Source organism: Conger conger, chromosome 7, assembly GCF_963514075.1.
Source record: "Conger conger chromosome 7, fConCon1.1, whole genome shotgun sequence".
In the NCBI taxonomy this organism is placed as follows: domain Eukaryota; kingdom Metazoa; phylum Chordata; class Actinopteri; order Anguilliformes; family Congridae; genus Conger; species Conger conger.
In genome coordinates, this window is record NC_083766.1 from 669,666 (window position 1) to 689,665 (window position 20,000).

Sequence of the window (20,000 nt, forward strand, 5' to 3'; positions counted from 1 at the left end):
TTTTAAGACAGGCATTAATAAATGCAGGGTAAATAATGTGGAAAATAAGACTTGGCAGGAATCGACTACAGGACAAATCACACAGAGACCACAGAACACTTTCTCAAATGAAATGAAGAGGGAAATCCATTTTGTGAACACATATCCAATCAGATTCCACTGTGGTGCACACATATCCAATCAGATTCCACTGTGGTGCACGTTCAGTAGATATTCACCACATGGACCATAGTGAAGAGTGGCAGTATTTAAAGCAGCAATGCACAGATCAAACAAACATGAAATACAGTAAATACAATGATAAAAGCTTCTCACTCTGTTATTAGCTAACAGCGTCAGACCAGTTAGCAATGAATGAAATACAAATGATTAAATACATGCAGATTATATATGTGCTGAGGGGCCTCGTCATGAGGCTTACCCTGAACACGCTGCAGTGACCTGGGACACTGAAGATGCCTGCTTTTTTCCAGCACATTTCACATTCCCTGGAAAGCCACCAATAAGCAGTTTTGGCTGAAGATGGGTGTGAGTAAATGCAGAAAAGGTATAAAATTCACAGGGTTTTCACATTTAAAGGGCCATAATTAAACATCCGTTGTCTTAAATGGAACTCATTAATGTTAATGGCAAACCCAGGAATGAATCTTCCCGAAGCCTTGAAGTCAGAAACTATTAGCAGACAGGCTCCGTCAATAACCCCATGGTTTAAGGGCAGCTATTAGCATCCACTCTTCAGCCTGCATTAAATGTGCCATGCTATAAAACAACCATCTGCTTACACCAAGATGTAGGCCCAGATTACATCTGAAAATACTTTGTCCTTAACTTTCGGAATTCCGATTATGCAACCATTTCTTTTTTTAATTATGTACATACAATGATAATCAGCATTCGAGCTTAATGACCAAACTGCAGTCAGGCCAAATCTGAGCTGAACATTTCATCTACATGACAGAGAGACGCTTTGCATACAGCACAGGAGCAACTAAAACGGGCAAAAGCCTGTTCACAAAAACCTGTGCATGAGAAAGGTAACAGGTGGGCCCCTCTCAGAGTGCAGCTGGTTCAGTGGGGGCCCCTCTCAGAGTGCAGCTGGTTCAGGGGGCCCCTCTCAGAGTGCCGCTGGCTCAGAGTGCAGCTGGTTCAGTGGGCCCCTCTCAGAGTGCAGCTGGTTCAGGGGGCCCCTCTCAGAGAGCAGCTGGTTCAGTGGGCCCCTCTCAGAGTGCAGCTGGTTCAGTGGGCCCCTCTCAGAGTGCAGCTGGTTCAGTGGCCCCCTCTCAGAGTGCAGCTGGTTCAGGGGGCCCCTCTCAGAGAGCAGCTGGTTCAGTGGGCCCCTCTCAGAGTGCAGCTGGTTCAGTGGGCCCCTCTCAGAGTGCAGCTGGTTCAGTGGGCCCCTCTCAGAGTGCAGCTGGTTCAGTGGGCCCCTCTCAGAGTGCAGCTGGTTCAGTGGGCCCCTCTCAGAGTGCAGCTGGTTCAGGGGGCCCCTCTCAGAGTGCAGCTGGCTCAGAGTGCAGCTGGCTCAGTGGGCCATTTCGGAGGGAAAAGGGAATTCTGTTCCATCGATTCCATTACAACGCCATTATGGCTGAGACCAGTTTGGGCTTTTCGTTTATTTAAGAAATAAAGTCACTCCTTTTGAAATTGATCTTTTTCTTTTCTTTTTTCATATAAGAATATATCTTTAGGTTCATTTGTACAAAGAATGTTTGAATTTATATTCCTCCCAACATGCAACTTCCAAATGATAATGACAAGTAAGTGTAAGTGTTTTTTTCTCATAGAGCTCAGAGACTTTTACTTAAATCAGTGAAACTGTCACATCCCTGGAAGTCAAGATGATATATATTTGTTTTGATTTGTTATACATGGTGGCAAATACAAAGGTAATCTGTCATGATAGTGGAACTGGTTCACACTATCTATTTGGATCTGGCTCACACTTCTTACACTAAGTGTAAGAAGACAAAGTGAATTTCTCCCCCACACACAGCCCTGAGATCAGACTGAGCTTCCAGCAGGGGCACAGCCCTGCTTCCTGGAGCGCTGCCCTGAGACCTGGGACAGGAAGTGCCCCTCCCTGCGGGCCCGATTACCACCTGAGCCTGCGGGCCCCATTACCACCTGAGGGCTGTAGGGTTGATGCCCCTCCCTGTAGGCTATAGGGTTGATGCCCCTCTCTGTAGGCTGTAGGGTTAAAGCCCCTCTCTGTAGGCTGTAGGGTTAAAGCCCCTCTCTGCAGGCTGTAGGGTTGATGCCCCTCTCTGTAGGCTGTAGGGTTGATGCCCCTCCCTGTAGGCTGTAGGGTTGATGCCCCTCTCTGCAGACTGTAGGGTTGATGTAACAGGATTGTACGCTAGGTCTCCATGGCTACGATAATCTTCTGCTTAACATCATGGCTGTTTCCAGCCTTGTGAACATCATTCATCAAGCTGAAGCTCCATCGTTTAAAAGACAGTGCACTTTCTGATATTATTCCAGGGCTAGAGTGTTTTCAATCGGAGAGACAGTTTTTATGTGCAATGAAGGTTACTTTAGATACTTAAGTTTCAGCCAGATTTACGATGGCTGGTATGGGGGAATTCAAGGACTTGTGGTCTAAAGTAAGAAAACCTCCTCAGCAGCTTGTCGTGATGTTTCCAGAGGCTGTGCATATGAACAGATGTATTTTAGAGTGTTTATCACATTAATATCAGTTTTTACATCCTGCTGGGCACAGTGGGGTCAGGACGCGCAGGTAACCGCTCCAGTGGGAGATGCATTACCAGGTCATAAACACACACACACCTCTGGAGACACACTGGACCTGAAGGTCCGTATATCGGCCAAGATGAAGTCAGCACACACACGCTGTGGGCCAGTGGGAAACACTTAGCAACACAGAAATAATACCAAAAATCGCTCTAACCCTTTCACCTATGAAGTGGCTCCACCCAAATCTCCCCAGGGCTTCTGGCTTTGGCTGAGGAAATCCAGAAAGTTGTGAAAATAAAGTACAGTTTTAATGAGGGCTCAGCACAAGAGTATAGCCGTCATTTTGATTGGCTGAAAAGGTATAAGGTGCCCATGTGGTACTCTTGTGTTTAGGTTTTTACGGCAGGCTAACGAGTACCCTGAGATCTTCATCCCTTCCTCTCAGCACCAGGTGAAATTATGCCTATTCATTGTGTTATTAATTTTATTAATGAGGATAGATTCTCAGGTCTCTGAATTAATGGCCATTGCCCAGATCCCAGATCCAACAGAAGCTGTATGTATGTGACACGCACACGCGTGTAGAGTGCACACGGTCACAGCGCAGCACAGTTATCACATGATGTTCACCAAAACAGTTCCGTTTCCATCTGGCACCGGCTGTCCCCGGCAACCCTGTTACCTGGGAGACGGGCTGCATCTGTCGCTAGGCTACAGGCTGTAGACACAAGCACCTTAGCCACTAGTCTATAGGCTATAGACACAAGCAGCTTAGCCACTAGGCTACAGGCTATAGACACAAGCACCTTAGCCACTGGGCTATAGGCTATAGACACAAGCACCTTACCACTAGGATATAGGCTATAGGCTATAGACACAAGCACCTTAGCCACTAGGCTACAGGCTATAGACACAAGCACCTTAGCCACTGGGCTATAGGCTATAGACACAAGCACCTTAGCCACTAGGCTATAGGCTATAGGCTATAGACACAAGCACCATAGCCACTAGGCTATAGGCTATAGACACAAGCACCTTAACCACTAGGCTATGGGCTATAGGCTATAGACACACGCACCTTAACCACTAGGCTATGGGCTATAGGCTATAGACACACGCACCTTAGTCACTAGGCTATAGGCTATAGACACAAGCTTATGTCTAATTATTTTTAATTTGTTCATTGTAGAAATTGAAGCAAAGGAAGCTTGTGAATGGCTGAGGGCTGCTGGCTTCCCTCAGTATGTGCAGTTATTCAGAGGTAAACACCCAGCCGGCTTCTCTTTGGATTACCCACACACATACAAATAACATACTAATAACATACAGATAACATACAGTTATCATTTCATCTCCAGTTCATCTGTTTTCCGCAGACTGTCAGTTTCCCGTTGACGTCGACGGAGTGAAGTCGGATCACACGTTCCTGGAGCAGGACGCCATCGACTCACTCTGCAGGTACTCATCTGTGCCCCAGCCGGGCGCTCCGGGGTTAAACAGAGCGCACAGCCAGGCGCTCTGGGGTTAAACAGAGAGCAGCCGGGCGCTCTAGGGTTGAACAGAGAGCAGCCGGGCGCTCTAGGGTTAAACAGAGAGCAGCCGGGCGCTCTGGGGTTAAACAGAGCGCACAGCCAGGCGCTCTGGGGTTAAACAGAGAGCAGCCGGGCGCTCTGGGGTTAAACAGAGAGCAGCCGGGCGCTCTAGGGTTAAACAGAGAGCAGCCGGGCGCTCTGGGGTTAAACAGAGAGCACAGCCGGGCGCTCTGGGGTTAAACAGAGCGCACAGCCGGGCGCTCCAGGGTTAAATAGTGAGCAGCCGGGCGCTCTGGGGTTAAACAGAGAGCATTGAGGAAATGTCTGGCGAGCTGAATGTCATTCCCTCCATCCTACGTAACCGTACGCATCTGGCGCGCGCCGCCACGGCCACAGATGACTGTAAGACGCGATGGCGAGCACACCTGCTACTGCTCTGCCATTTGTTATAGCCTTTGGCTATACTAATTTGACACAAAGCCCAAAGAAAAGGATCGCTAAAAGCAAAGTCTGCGGGATCTACATAAAGGATGTTGGATCGACCACATCCAACTTTATCAGGCACCTGAAAATGCACCCAGATAGGTCAGTCACTTGGTAATGAAGTTAACGTTAGCGCCTGACGGTTAGCAAACATGTTTAGCTCAGCATCAGCTATCTTAGAAATGGACTAACAAACGCCAGTCTAATCAAGTTAACCTCATTAGCTAGCTACAAAGCTAGTAGCACGCTAACGTAAAATGGTAGAGTAGCTGGGAGGTTATAACGTGATTAGATTAGCGTTCGTTAGTCCATATCCATTTTTAGCCACCCTCTATATTCAGAAATAAATATTGATATAGCCTGCAACATTATTTGAAGAACCAGTTCTTCTCTCAGAACCCGGTGGTTCCAGACAGATTTTGCTAGTTGCTACACATAAAAAATGGTAGTTAACGTTATATCATCCAGATCTTAGTACTATAATTGGCAACCTAATTAGTTTGCTTGCCAAAGACGCAAACTGTTCTTCTATATAATCTTTACTTATCATTATTATTCCTGGTTCTTCCGGACGTATCCTACAGTTTTTTAGAGTTTTTTTTGATCCGTGAATCATGAAAAGCTACTCTAGTGAAGTCCCAGAATTAATATGAATATAGAGAGTGGAAATTAGCATAGGTCCCCTTTAATAAATTTAGCTCTAACAGCATGCTGCCAGTTAGAGACCTTACCGGACTTGACATTTTGAAGTAGTGAGGATAACGTTATCCTTCGCTACGAGTGCCACTTGTTTGACAGATTTTTGCGTTTGACTGGCGGTGTGACAGACTCGCTGCAACTTGCTAGCTAGGATGTTGCTGTACCTCGACTTGGATCGTTTCTAATAACTTAGAGAGCATAACATAGAAACAGTGGGCTTATTTACGTTATTGGAAACCATTGCTATATTGTAAGATGGTTGTAATTTTATGCTACTCTAAATTTATTGTTTATAAATTACTGATGCACCAGTAGGTTTAGATAAAAACTAGTTTTAGATAAAAATAGACTGCAATGCTGTTCAGGTGTAATGATCTTAAATGACTAATTCATGTTTTGAACAGAAAGTTCTGCTGTTCTTTGACTGCTTCTGGTACTACTTAGTTATGAACTTTAAAGGAAAGCTTTCATTGTGTGTTTTTTCATATTTCATTGCAATATCCTGTTTAAAATGATCATATACCAAGCAACTAATCAATGCTGATACTGTATGCTAATAGATAAAGGAGTGATGATAATACAGTACATGCTTTGAATTCCTTAGATATAGCTATGCAGTGTTCTAAGCAGTCCGGATGGCATGCAGCAGATGATAGAACACTCATTACAACCATAAGAGATTTGAGACTTGACTTGGACTCGTGACCAAAGACTTGAGACTTGACTTGGACTCGTGACCAAAGACTTGAGACTTGACTTGGACTCGTGACCAAAGACTTGAGACTTGACTTGGACTCGTGACCAAAGACTTGTGAGCATCTCTGGCTCCAGGGTTAAACAGAGAGCACAGCCGCTACTGCGTTCTGTGTTGTGCTAAGCGCCCCTGCGGTCCTTTCAGGAGACTACACACCTTAAACAGGTGCGCAGAGATGAGGCTGGACACCGGCCGCTGGAGGAAGCGGGTGAGTCACAGGGGCTGTGAGGTGGGGGTTCAGATTGAGGTGGGGGTTTGGGGGTTCAGATTGAGGTGGGGGTTTGGAGGTTCAGATTGAGGTGGGGGTTTGGCGGTTCAGATTGAGGTGGGGGTTTGGGGGGTTCAGATTGAGGTGGGGTTTGGGGGTTCAGATTGAGGTGGGTGTTTGGGGGTTCAGATTGAGGTGGGTGTTTGGGGGTTCAGGTTGAGGTGGGGGTTTGGGGGTTCAGATTGAGGTGGGGGTTTGGGGGTTCAGATTGAGGTGGGTGTTTGGGGGTTCAGATTGAGGTGGGGGTTTGGGGGTTCAGATTGAGGTGGGTGTTTGGGGGTACAGGCTGAGGTGTGTGTTTTGGGGTACTGGCTGAGGTGGGTGTTTTGGGGGTACAGGCTGAAGTGGGTGTTTGGGGGTACAGGCTGAGGTGGGTGTTTTGGGGGTACAGGCTGAGGTGGGTGTTTGGGGGTACAGGCTGAGGTGGGTGTTTGGGGGTACAGGCTGAGGTGGGTGTTTGGGGGTACAGGCTGAGGTGGGTGTTTGGGGGTTCACGCTGAGGTGGGTGTTTGGGGGTTCACGCTGGCCTCCCTCTCGCTGCAGAGCGAGGAGTCAGAGGAGGAGGAGCCGTGTGCGATCAGCGGTAAGTGGTCGTTCGAGCGGGGGCTGGGGCGGTGGTCCCGGCAGGAGGGGGGGCTGGAGGGGCCGGGGGGGTCCCTGCACAGCTCCAGCTCCAGTGACGGCAGCGGAACCCCCAAACCCGGCGAGGACCCCCAAACCGGCCGCAGCTCCTCCCCCGACAGCCCCTCCAGCGCTCCCCCGTCGCCCGGCAACACGCCCCGCCCGGACAAGCCACCCCGGAGGCAGGGCCACAGCCTCGTGCGGAAGATGGAGAGGCTGCGTCTCCGTGGCAACACGCTGAGGCTGCCATCGCACGGCAACAAGCCCAAGGTTCTGATCAGCGGCCCGGTTCTGCAGGAGGGCTTGGACCCGGAGCAGTGTGTGGACCTGTCCGGCCCCCCCTCGGACAGCCCCAGCCCCTCCCAGCCCAGCAGCCCCGTCACCCAGACCCGCAGCCACCGGCAACAGGCCCCGCCCCCCGCACACAGCCCCGCCCCTCACACGGCCCAGAACCTCCGCCTCCGCCCGGAGAGCCTGGCCATCCGAATCCCGCGGGGCCACAGGCCCGGGCCCTTCCCCACGGCCCCGCCCCAAGCCGCCCTGTCCCCCATCGACCCCACCGCCGTCAACTGGAGAACGGGCAGTTTCCACGGTCACCGCAGGAGGCGGGGCCTGAGCAGCTGCTCGAAGGAGCACGGTCTGTCCGTCAGCCCGCTGGCGTCGCCCGGCAACCGCGCCAGCATCCTGTCCATCAGCCCGCTGGCGTCGCCCGGCAACCGCACCAGCGTCTACGACAACGTCCCCACCGTCTCACCCCAGCCCTGGAGCGAGGGGGAGAGGGGCGAGGGGGAGAGGGGCGAGGGGGGCGAGGGGGAGAGGGGCGAGGGCGGCGAGGGGGACCCCACAGGGCCGGGGAGCGATGATGATGTGTTCTCGGCGCTCGACGGCGTGGCGGAGCGCATCAGCAGCCTGCAGCACCTCGTCAGCGCCTGGAGCGAGGGGCTGTCCGACTCAGACTCCTCCCCCGGCCCCCCCTCCCCCAGAGACGTCCACCTGGAGCTCCAGAGCGCCGCCGGGTCCGAGGGAACGCCGGAGAACGGGTCAGACTGCGACCCCGGAACACAGCCGTCTCCGGTCCACAGGAGGTACCCAGCACTGCTCAGGCTTTATTATGTTCATAATTATGACCAATAAATAACATTCAGAACAACTGACACATTTCTTCAATAAAACATTTTAATTTGCCACAGATTTCCCCCTCAATAGTCCTCAAGTCAGTTATATTTGCAGGCAGATTGGAAAACTGGGAAGAATTCTTTCTGTTGTGATGAGTATTATGGAAATTTGAATCATGAGCACAGAGAATATCAGGAGAATAATTCTTATATAAGCATTGTGGCTGTGCCTCAGGTTAATCATTTCCTCTGCTGAACACCGAGGTCTGCAGCTCTGAATGGATCTCACTGGGTGTTAATGCTAGTGGTTAAGGTGCTTGTGTCTCTAGCCTAGCGTAGTGGCTAAGGTGCTTGTGTCTATAGCCTAGCGTAGTGGCTTAGGTGCTTGTGTCTATAGCCTAGTGTAATGGTTAAGGTGCTTGTGTCTATAGCCTAGCGTAGTGGTTAAGGTGCTTGTGTCTATAGTCTAGCGTAGTGATTAAGGTGCTTGTGTCTATAGCCTAGCGTAGTGACTAAGGTGCTTGTGTCTATAGCCTAGCGTAGTGACTAAGGTGCTTGTGTCTATAACCTAGCATAGTGGCTAAGGTGCTTGTGTCTATAGCTTATAGCCTATTGGCTAAGGTGCTTAAACTGGAAGGTTGGTGGTTCAAGCCCCAGTGTAGCCATGATAAAATCTGCACAGCTGTTGGACCCTTGAACAAGGCCATTAACCCCACATTGCACCAGGGGGGATTGGCTTAGTCTAATAAATTGTAAGTCCCTTTGGATAAAAGCGTCAGTAAAGTAAAGAAATGTAATGTAATAATGTGTTAATATCTCTCAGACTGGGTCCGCTCCACTGGCCCAGTGAGCCGGACCTCTGCCCCTCCCCCGCGGTGCCGGGGATCCAGGGGCAGTCTGCCTCCCAGATGAACCGTCTGCAGAAGCTGTCTCTGCTCAGACTCTCCACCCTCATGGACACCTGCTCCCCCCACAGCCGGCAGGGCTGGGGCTGGTAAGATCACTCCCAGATCCCTCCCAGACCGCTCCCAGATCACTCCCAGATCACTCCCAGATCACTCCCAGACCACTCCCAGACCACTCCCAGATCACTCCCAGATCACTCCCAGATCACTCCCAGATCGCTCCAAGACCGCTCACAGATCACTCCCAGATCACCCAATCCGCCCTTCCGTCCGGGCAGGAGAGGACACACCAAGGTATTCCTGGGAATGCCAACACCAGTGCAGCGGCCTTCCGATGGAATGACAGCCGATAATGTGGTTTAATGCCAGCAGTCTGTCACTACCTGTGTGTGTGTGTGTGTGTGTGTGTGTGTGTGTGTGTGTGTGTGTGTGTGTGTGTGTGTGTGTGTGTGTGTGTGTGTGTGTGTGTGTGTGTGTGTGTGTGTGTGTGTGTGTGTGTGTGTGTGTGTGTGTTTGCCACTAGGGCGGCCTGTAGCGTAATGGTTAAGGTAAATGACTGGGACACACAAGGTTGGTGGTTCTAATCCCGGTGTAGCCACAATAAGATCCACACAGCCGTCGGGCCCTTGAGCAAGGCCCTTAGGGGAGGATTGTCTACTGCTTAGTCTAATCAACTATAAGTCGCTTTGGATAAAAACATCAGCATGTAATGTAGTGGTAATGTAGTGTAGTGTAGTGCGTGTGCGTGTGTGTCAGTACTTAACCCTGTGTGCAGGTTCTCAGCAGCTCTCCCTAGAGGTGGGGAAATGTATCTGCTGCAGAGACTCAAACAGAATATATTTCACAGAATATATTTCCCTGCACCTCTGAGTTTACTGAAACTATTTTGAACATTGTTTCTCAGAACGCACTGACAGTCTGAATGTAAATTCTGTGTGTGTGTTTTGCTTAGTTTCATTTTGGGTAATGCCACTTGGTTAATGGCAGCTTGCGTACGATGATGAATTATAATGCGCTCTGAGTTACTGTTTACATTCTCTGCTCTGATTGCCTTTCTGTTTCGCCTGGAGACTCAGCTCCCCCCGGAGCCATTAATAAGCAGTGTGACATTATGCAGCTGTGCGGGAACCTGAGTAAAAGTGATTGCTAAAGGCGAAAGGACAGCATAATTGACTTTTTCAGAGCAGAGTAATTGGCCTATTTGTTTTAACAATCATTGAGCAAAGCACAAAGAAATACGGACTTCAGTCTTTGCGCATGTTTGCATCGATCCTGCGCTTGAGCATTCAGGGCCTGCACTCGCCCGGTCGAGCCTGATCTCACATACGTTTGGTGGCTCATTTGTTTCAGCCAATTGGCTCTTTTCAGCCACCTTGTCAGATGAGTCATATCTGATATCCTGAGGGGCTGCTTATTACAAAAGGGAAAAAAAAAACCTGGGTCTCCACAGATAAGCAATCATATTTAATCACAGCCGGTACTTTATTAAGCTAATGGAGAGAGGGGGATGTTGAGTTTAATTGAACAGCCTGGTTCTGTGTTAAGAATGAGAAACAGGCTGTAAATTAAATCCTAAATTAAGTTAACCCTATCAAAGAGGTCCCACACTGTGTGTGTGTGTGTGTGTGTGTGTGTGTGTGAGTGTGTGTGTGTGTGTGTGAGAGTGTGTGTGTCCAGCTCTGGGTTTTGATTACCTTTGGTCTGAACAGTTTCCTTTCTCTTGATTTCAGAATCTGAAAAAAAAAAAGAATAAATACAACATTTAGATTTTCCCCTAAACGTTACGACAAAAAATAATAATAACATGAAATGAAATGGGCTATTGTTGAAAAAAGTAATTGCAGTTCATCTGCATAGACAGCCGATAGGTATTTGATGAATTAATCCTTGACAATTACACATTGACTCCCTGACTGTGTTGCCAAAAGCAGGCCAAAGGCTTTGATTAACACAAAAGGCAAAAGGCAATAGTATCAATATCAGGATTCAGTTAGCAGCAGACGTTCTATTTCAGAAATAAAACATGAAGTTTGCTTCTTTACAATTCCTCAACTCTCGCATAGCAGCACCCGAGAGACACACGGTCAGACACGAACGCTTTGTCCCCTTAACGCTTTTATTATGACCAGGACAAACTACTTCTTTAAGTGTGAAAGTGAGCATGACCAGGACAAACTACTTCTTTAAGTGTCAAAGTGAGTATGACCAGGACTACTTCTTTAAGTGTGAAAGTGAGTATGACCAGTGTGTGGGTGTGAGTGTGTGTGTGAGTGTGTGTGTGTGTGTGAGTGTGTGTGTGTGTGTGTGTGTGTGTGTGTGTGAGTGTGTGTGTGAGTGTGTGTGAGTGTGAGTGTGTGTGTGTGTGTATGTGTGTGTGTGTGTGTGTGTGTGTGTGTGTGTGAGTGTGTGTGTGTGTGTGTGAGTGTATGTGTGTATGCGTGTGTGTTCTGTGAGTGTGTGTTCTGTGAGTGTGTGTGTGTGAGTGTGTGTTCTGTGAGTATGTGTGTGTGTGTGTGAGTGTGTGTGTGTGAGTGTGTGTGTGTGAGTGTGTGTTCTGTGAGTATGTGTGTGAGTGTATGTGTGTATGTGTGAGTGTGTGTGTGTGTGTGTGTGTGAGTGTGTGTTCTGTGAGTATGTGTGTGAGTGTATGTGTGTATGTGTGAGTGTGTGTGTGTGTGTGTGTGTGTGTTCTGTGAGTGTGTGTGTGTGAGTGTGTGTGTGTGAGTGTGTGTTCTGTGAGTGTGTGTTCTGTGAGTGTGTGTGTGAGTGTGTGTTCTGTGAGTGTGTGTGTGTGAGTGTGTGTGTGTGAGTGTGTGTTCTGTGAGTGTGTGTGTGAGTGTGTGTTCTGTGAGTGTGCTAAAAGCCAGCTCTTTAACCCGCCCGACCCTCCACCTCGTTTCAGGACTGTTCCAAAGACTCTGAGGAAGACGCTGGCTCCGCACTGGGAGGACGGGGGGGTTTTTGGGGTCCCACTGCTCCAGACTGCCCAGCAGACGGGGTACCCCCTCCCCCCCGGGATCCTAAAAGCTCTGCACTACCTAAGAGCAGAGGGCCTGGGCCAGGTGGGTCTTTAGTGTTAGCATTAGCATTAGCGCTGGAACCTGCGCTACCTGAGAGCAGAGGGCCTGGCCAGGTGGGTCTTTAGTGTTAGCATTAGCGCTGGAACGTGCACTACCTGAGAGCAGAGGGCCTGGCCAGGTGAGTCTTTAGTGTTAGCATTAGCATTAGCGTTAGCGCTGGAACCTGCACTACCTGAGAGCAGAGGGCCTGGCCAGGTGGGTCTTTAGCGTTAGCATTAGCGTTAGCGCTGGAACCTGCACTACCTGAGAGCAGAGGGCCTGGGCCAGGTGGGTCTTTAGTGTTAGCATTAGCGTTAGCGCTGGAACCTGCACTACCTGAGAGGAGAGGGCCTGGGCCAGGTGGGTCTTTAGTGTTAGCATTAGCGTTAGCGCTGGAACCTGCACTACCTGAGAGCAGAGGGCCTGGCCAGGTGGGTCTTTAATGTTAGCATTAGCATTAGCGCTGGAACCTGCACTACCTGAGAGCAGAGGGCCTGGCCAGGTGGGTCTTTAGTGTTAGCATTAGCATTAGCGTTAGCGCTGGAACCTGCACTACCTGAGAGCAGAGGGCCTGGCCAGGTGGGTCTTTAGCGTTAGCATTAGCGTTAGCGCTGGAACCTGCACTACCTGAGAGCAGAGGGCCTGGCCAGGTGAGTCTTTAGTGTTAGCATTAGCATTAGCGTTAGCGCTGGAACCTGCACTACCTGAGAGCAGAGGGCCTGGCCAGGTGGGTCTTTAGCGCTGGAAGTCTGACCCTGCGGCCATCACTCAGGTCTCTGATGGAGCAGTCGTAAAGTTATAAAGCAGTTCATGAACACTCCGCAGGGAGCTACATAACACTCACTGCTACACTAAAGCGGCTCAGCCTGCAGCACTGTAGGGTGGTTGTGCAGTATGGTACTTTAGCTGTTTATCTGCTGCTCCTTTGGCCGGCAACTCCTCTAAGTTTTATCTACAAAATGGATGACATGATTTCACAGCCAAACACACAAACACTATTTCATCAGTCAAGATCAATCCAGCACAGAAAAGTATTTGAATCCAAAACAACAATGTACTTAATCCAGGTCTGACACACACACACACACACACACACACACACACATACATACACATACATACATACACATACACACACCCACACACACATACACACACACACACATACACACACACTCACTCATCACTTTCACACACTTGCATGATGATTAACAATCATATTTATTGTGCCACGGTTCAACATTATTATTATATATATATATTTTTTAGTATCAATCAAGTTTGTGAGACTGATCTGAGAGTGTGTGCGTGTGTCAGTGTGTGTGTCATTCTTCAAAAAAGGATTCAAATACTTTTCAGTGCTGGACTGATTTAAGTCCTGTGTCTCCTTTTGCTACTTTTTTGGTGTGCCTGTGTTTTCTTTATTGACCGTCTGAAACATTTATTTACAGTGTCTCTCCGTTTATTTACCATTTCTTTCTCACTACACCCCTCTCTCTCCCAGGTGGGGTTGTTCCGTAAATCGGGAGTGAAATCCCGAATTCAGCAGCTGCGAGAGATGGTGGAGGCTGAGCAGGGGGCTGTGAGCTTCGAGGGGCAGTCTGCCTTCGACGTCGCTGACATGGTGAAGCAGTATTTCAGGGACCTACCCGAGCCCGTCTTCTCCAGCAAGCTCTGCGAGTCCTTCCTGCACATCTACCAGTGTAAGAGCTGTAGTCCTGTACCCACATCTACCAGTGTAAGAGATGTAGTCCTGTACCAACATCTATCAGTGTAAGAGCTGTAGTCCTGTACCCACATCTACCAGTGTAAGAGCTGTAGTCCTGTACCAACATCTACCAGTGTAAGAGCTGTAGTCCTGTACCCACATCTATCAGTGTAAGAGCTGTAGTCCTGTACCCACATCTATCAGTGTAAGAGCTGTAGTCCTGTACCAACATCTACCAGTGTAAGAGCTGTAGTCCTGTACCCACATCTACCAGTGTAAGAGCTGTAGTCCTGTACCAACATCTACCAGTGTAAGAGCTGTAGTCCTGTACCCACATCTATCAGTGTAAGAGCTGTAGTCCTGTACCCACATCTATCAGTGTAAGAGATGTAGTCCTGTACCAACATCTATCAGTGTAAGAGCTGTAGTCCTGTACCCACATCTACCAGTGTAAGAGCTGTAGTCCTGTACCAACATCTACCAGTGTAAGAGCTGTAGTCCTGTACCCACATCTATCAGTGTAAGAGCTGTAGTCCTGTACCCACATCTACCAGTGTAAGAGCTGTAGTCCTGTACCCACATCTACCAGTGTAAGAGCTGTAGTCCTGTACCAACATCTATCAGTGTAAGAGCTGTAGTCCTGTACCCACATCTACCAGTGTAAGAGCTGTAGTCCTGTACCAACATCTACCAGCGTAAGAGCTGTAGTCCTGTACCCACATCTATCAGTGTAAGAGCTGTAGTCCTGTACCAACATCTACCAGTGTAAGAGCTGTAGTCCTGTACCAACATCGACCAGTGTAAGAGCTGTAGTCCTGTACCCACATCTACCAGTGTAAGAGCTGTAGTCCTGTACCCACATCTACCAGTGTAAGAGCTGTAGTCCTGTACCCACATCTACCAGTGTAAGAGCTGTAGTCCTGTACCAACATCTACCAGTTTGCTTTGCTACCAGCTACCAATTTAGGGGGTTCAGGTCTGGTGTTTGCCCTTTTGCAACCCTGTAAAGAGTCTTATGTAAAAAGTGCTGTACAAATGAAATTGAATTGAATCCTCCACTTTATCTCCGAGTGTAAGAGCTGCTCCCAGGGTCATTCCAGCTCTCCCCCCTCCCGCTCCCCCCCCCCCGCTCCCCGCTCCCGCTCCCCCCCCGCTACCCTGCTCCCCGCTCCCCCCCCTCAGATTTCCCGAAGGACCGGCAGTTCGCCGCAGTTCAGGCCGCAATCTTCCTCCTGCCGGACGAGAACCGCGAGGCCCTGCACACGCTCCTCCTCTTCCTCAGGGACGTGGCAGCGCAGGCCCGGGAGAACCAGATGAGCCCAACAAACCTGGCAGTGTGCCTGGCCCCATCGCTCTTCCACCTCAACACCCTGCAGAGAGGCCCCTCCACCAGGTAACTACTCCCCCTCAACACCCTGCAGAGAGGCCCCTCCACCAGGTAACTACTCCCCCTCAACACCCTGCAGAGAGGCCCCTCCACCAGGTAACTACTCCCCCTCAACACCCTGCAGAGAGGCCCCTCCACCAGGTAACTACTCCACCAGGTAAGTACTCCACCAGGTAACTATTACACTTCAACACCCGAAGGAGAGAAGCCCACACCAGGTAATGCTCACCCTGGACTCACCCTGGACTCCACACACAAACTGTAGAGCATTGCGTAAGATCTACTCTGGTAGAGATTTATACAGGAAATCTAACATGTGTTCCTTTTTGGGATCCAGCTCATATTTTACCCATTTTTATAAGATTAAATAAATCCCAGAGGTGTCCAGTTTCACCACAGAAGACCCCGCTCCCCTGTTCTTAAACTAAGAGCTTCCAGCACAGAGGGCCGCTTATGTAACCAGTGCACAGGACCATCTGGCTTCAGTTGTGCACAGATACAGGGCACATTATATCTATAATTAATTTCATCTGCTTATGGAAAAACTGGCAAGAGACACCTAGGCAGAGAGCTAGAGAAATGTGGAGAGAAGAAAAATGTGAGAATTGTATTTTTTTTTAAGGGAGACTTTGAGCCTTGTTGTGAGGGTGATAGAGATGTCTGGGTTCTTGCCCGTGGGTGTGGAGCAGGGAATGTCACAGACGTTTACGCGTCTCTTTTCGAAGCGTTTGAAGGAGCATCCTGTGATTTTGGAATGCCAGGAAAGGGCTGTGAAATGTCACATGAAAGGAAGCAGAGGTACTCAGAGCGATCCCAACGAGCCACCTCATCTCCCGCTGAGCCATGAGGGGTCCTCCACAAACACGCCCGTCTCATCTCTGAATGCGTGTCTGTCATATTTACACTGAAATAACAGTAAGAAACAGTAATAAGGATTTGTGTACAAGTACATACTGCATAAAGGTGCATGTGTACACACAGACATGTTTGGGTTTAAGAACTCGCTGATGGTGACACTAGTGATGAGCTCACTCTGTTTTGGGGCTCTGAGCAGATCAAACAGCAGTGCCGCCGGCAGGTACTAGTGATAATGCCATGAGATAGAATTTTATTGTTGTGTTGTTGTTGAGCAGGTCGAGCCACAGGAAGCACAGTCTGGGCAGGCCGAGTGAGAGGGACCTGAGTGAGACCCTGGCAGCCACGCAGGGCCTGGCCCACATGGTGGGGGAGTCTGTTCACCTGTTCCAGGTGCGTCTGCCTTCAGGGCCGAACCACCCCAGGAGTTAGCCTGACATGAAGGCGCGAAGAACTTAAATAACCACACGCTACAACAGAAGAGCATCTCTGAACACACAATATAGCAAATCCTAATAAGTCTCATAAACAGCCCTTAAAGTGGTCGGTGAGTGTCTCTGGAGTTTGGCTGTGCTGGGCACTCACATCTCGCCGTGCCTGTGTGCTGTGTGTGCTGTGTGTGTGTGTGTGTGTGTGCTGTGTGTGCTGTGTGTGTGTGTGTTTGTGTGTGTGTGTGTGTGTGCTGTGTGAGTGTGTGTGTGTGTGTGTGTGTGTGTGTGTGTGCGCTGTGTGTGTGTGTGTGTGTGTGTGTGTGTGTGTGTGTGTGCTGTGCGCTGCGTTTCCAGGTGCCCAAGCACTGGCAGATTCAGGCCCAGAATGCACTGGGGGATGAGCCCCTGCAGGAGGGCAGGGAGCGTGAGCTGGAGCTGGCCATTCAGAGCGTGCTGAGAGAGGCCAGGCAGGGGGCGGGGGCCTGGGCCCCCTTCCCCAGCACAGACAACATCCACCTGGCCTACAAGAAGGTGCACACTCACCTGCTCACACAGGGTGACTACAGACACACAGCGTGCTGTTTAGGAGCGCAGCATGACTACAGACAGCATGCTGTTTAAAAGCACAGCATGACTACAGACACACAGTGTACTGTTTAGGAGCACAGGGTGACTACAGACACACAGCGTGCTGTTTAGGAGCGCAGCATGACTACAGACAGCATGCTGTTTAAAAGCACAGCATGACTACAGACACACAGCGTGCTGTTTAGGAGCACAGGGTGACTACAGACACACAGCATGACTACAGACAGCATGCTGTTTAAAAGCACAGCATGACTACAGACACACAGTGTACTGTTTAGGAGCGCAGCATGACTACAGACACACAGCATGACTACAGACAGCATGCTGTTTAAAAGCACAGCATGACTACAGACACACAGTGTACTGTTTAGGAGCGCAGCATGACTACAGACAGCATGCTGTTTAAAAGCACAGCATGACTACAGACACACAGTGTACTGTTTAAAAGCACAGGGTGATTACAGACAGCGTGCTGTTTAAAAGCACAGTGTGACTACAGACAGCGTGCTGTTTAAAAGCACAGGGTGATTACAGACACACAGCGTGCTGTATAAGGTGCAGCTAGAATGTGTGTGTGGGGGGGGGGGGGGGGTCAGGTTTTGATGGTCCTGTCTGTGCTGTGTGTGTGGGGGTCAGGTTTTGATGGTCCTGTCTGTGCTGTGTGTGTGGGGGTCAGGTTTTGATGGTCCTGTCTGTGTGCTGTGTGGGGGGGGGTCAGGTTTTGATGGTCCTGTCTGTGCTGTGTGTGGGGGGGTCAGGTTTTGATGGTCCTGTCTGTGCTGTGTGGGGGGGGGTCAGGTTTTGATGGTCCTGTCTGTGCTGTGTGTGGGGGGGTCAGGTTTTGATGGTCCTGTCTGTGTGCTGTGTGTGGGGGGGTCAGGTTTTGATGGTCCTGTCTGTGCTGTGTGTGGGGGGGTCAGGTTTTGATGGTCCTGTCTGTGCTGTGTGTGGGGGGGTCAGGTTTTGATGGTCCTGTCTGTGCTGTGTGTGGGGGGGTCAGGTTTTGATGGTCCTGTCTGTGTGCTGTGTGTGGGGGGGTCAGGTTTTGATGATCCTGTCTGTGTGCTGTGTGTGGGGGGGGGTTGTGGTTTCAGGAGGAGGTCGGGGCCCCCCCGCGTTGCTGGAAGGGGGGGGTGGAGGTGGGGGCCTCGGTGGGGGAGGTCCTGCAGCGGCTCCTCCAGGAGCAGGAGCTCTGGGAGGAGGACCTCCTGCACCACGGGGTGATCCAGGCCCTGGGGCCCCACAGCCACGTGTATCACTACTGCCTGAGAGGGGTGGGGGCCCGGGCCCCCCAGGACCACCTGCTGCTCAGGTAGCAGATCACTGCACACCTCTCTCACACTCAGAGCTCTTAGTGATCACTGCACACCTCTCTCACACTCAGAGCTCTTAGTGATCACTGCACACCTCTCTCACAGAGCGCTTACAGAGATCACTGCACACCTCTCTCACACACAGAGCTCTTAGTGATCACTGCACACCTCTCTCACACTCAGAGCTCTTAGTGATCACTGCACACCTCTCTCACAGAGCGCTTACAGAGATCACTGCACACCTCTCTCACAGAGCGCTTACAGAGATCACTGCACACCTCTCTCACACTCAGAGCTCTTACAGAGATCACTGCACACCTCTCTCACACTCAGAGCTCTTACAGAGATCACTGCACACCTCTCTCACACTCAGAGCTCTTACAGAGATCACTGCACACCTCGCTCACAGAGCGCTTAGAGAGATCACTGCACACCTCTCTCACACACAGAGCTCTTACAGAGATCACTGCACACCTCTCTCACACTCAGAGCGCTTACAGAGATCACTGCACACCTCTCTCACACTCAGAGCTCTTACAGAGATCACTGCACACCTCTCTCACACTCAGAGCTCTTACAGAGATCACTGCACACCTCTCTCACACTCAGAGCTCTTACAGAGATCACTGCACACCTCGCTCACACTCAGAGCTCTTACAGAGATCACTGCACACCTCTCTCACACACAGAGCTCTTACAGAGATCACTGCACACCTCTCTCACACTCAGAGCTCTTAGTGATCACTGCACACCTCTCTCACAGAGTGCTTACAGAGATCACTGCACACCTCTCTCACACTCAGAGCTCTTACAGAGATCACTGCACACCTCTCTCACACTCAGAGCTCTTACAGAGATCACTGCACACCTCTCTCACAGAGCTCTTACAGAGATCACTGCACACCTCTCTCACACTCAGAGCTCTTACAGAGATCACTGCACACCTCTCTCACACACAGAGCTCTTACAGAGATCACTGCACACCTCTCTCACACTCAGTGCTCTTACAGTGATCACTGCATACCTCTCTCACACTCAGAGCTCTTACAGAGATCACTGCACACCTCTCTCACACTCAGAGCTCTTACAGAGATCACTGCACACCTCTCTCACACTCAGAGCTCTTACAGAGATCACTGCACACCTCTCTCACACTCAGAGCTCTTACAGAGATCACTGCACACCTCTCTCACACATAGAGCTCTTACAGAGATCACTGCACACCTCTCTCACACTCAGAGCTCTTACAGAGATCACTGCACACCTCGCTCACAGAGCGCTTACAGAGATCACTGCACACCTCTCTCACACACAGAGCTCTTACAGTGATCACTGCACACCTCTCTCATACTCAGAGCTCTTACAGAGATCACTGCACACCTCTCTCACACTCAGTGCTCTTACAGTGATCACTGCATACCTCTCTCACACTCAGAGCTCTTAGTGATCACTGCACACCTCTCTCACAGAGCGCTTACAGAGATCACTGCACACCTCTCTCACACATAGAGCTCTTACAGAGATCACTGCACACCTCTCTCACACTCAGAGCTCTTACAGAGATCACTGCACACCTCTCTCACACTCA

The 20,000-nt window shown here is 50.1% G+C and overlaps 1 protein-coding gene across 1 annotated transcript in view; it reads left to right on the forward strand.

The window, feature by feature from the left end:
- The window catches only part of si:dkeyp-23e4.3 (rho GTPase-activating protein 7), a 47,545-nt gene that overhangs the window by 21,706 nt on the left and 5,839 nt on the right, over positions 1-20,000 (forward strand). Inside the window, exons 3-14 of the mRNA XM_061247908.1 lie at positions 3,884-3,955; positions 4,071-4,152; positions 6,307-6,370; positions 6,974-7,832; positions 7,899-8,136; positions 8,990-9,160; positions 11,974-12,133; positions 13,635-13,833; positions 15,021-15,231; positions 16,359-16,473; positions 16,866-17,042; positions 18,194-18,411. Coding sequence (XP_061103892.1) covers positions 3,884-3,955; positions 4,071-4,152; positions 6,307-6,370; positions 6,974-7,832; positions 7,899-8,136; positions 8,990-9,160; positions 11,974-12,133; positions 13,635-13,833; positions 15,021-15,231; positions 16,359-16,473; positions 16,866-17,042; positions 18,194-18,411 — 2,566 coding nt within the window. The remainder of the gene's footprint in view (positions 1-3,883; positions 3,956-4,070; positions 4,153-6,306; positions 6,371-6,973; positions 7,833-7,898; positions 8,137-8,989; positions 9,161-11,973; positions 12,134-13,634; positions 13,834-15,020; positions 15,232-16,358; positions 16,474-16,865; positions 17,043-18,193; positions 18,412-20,000) is intronic.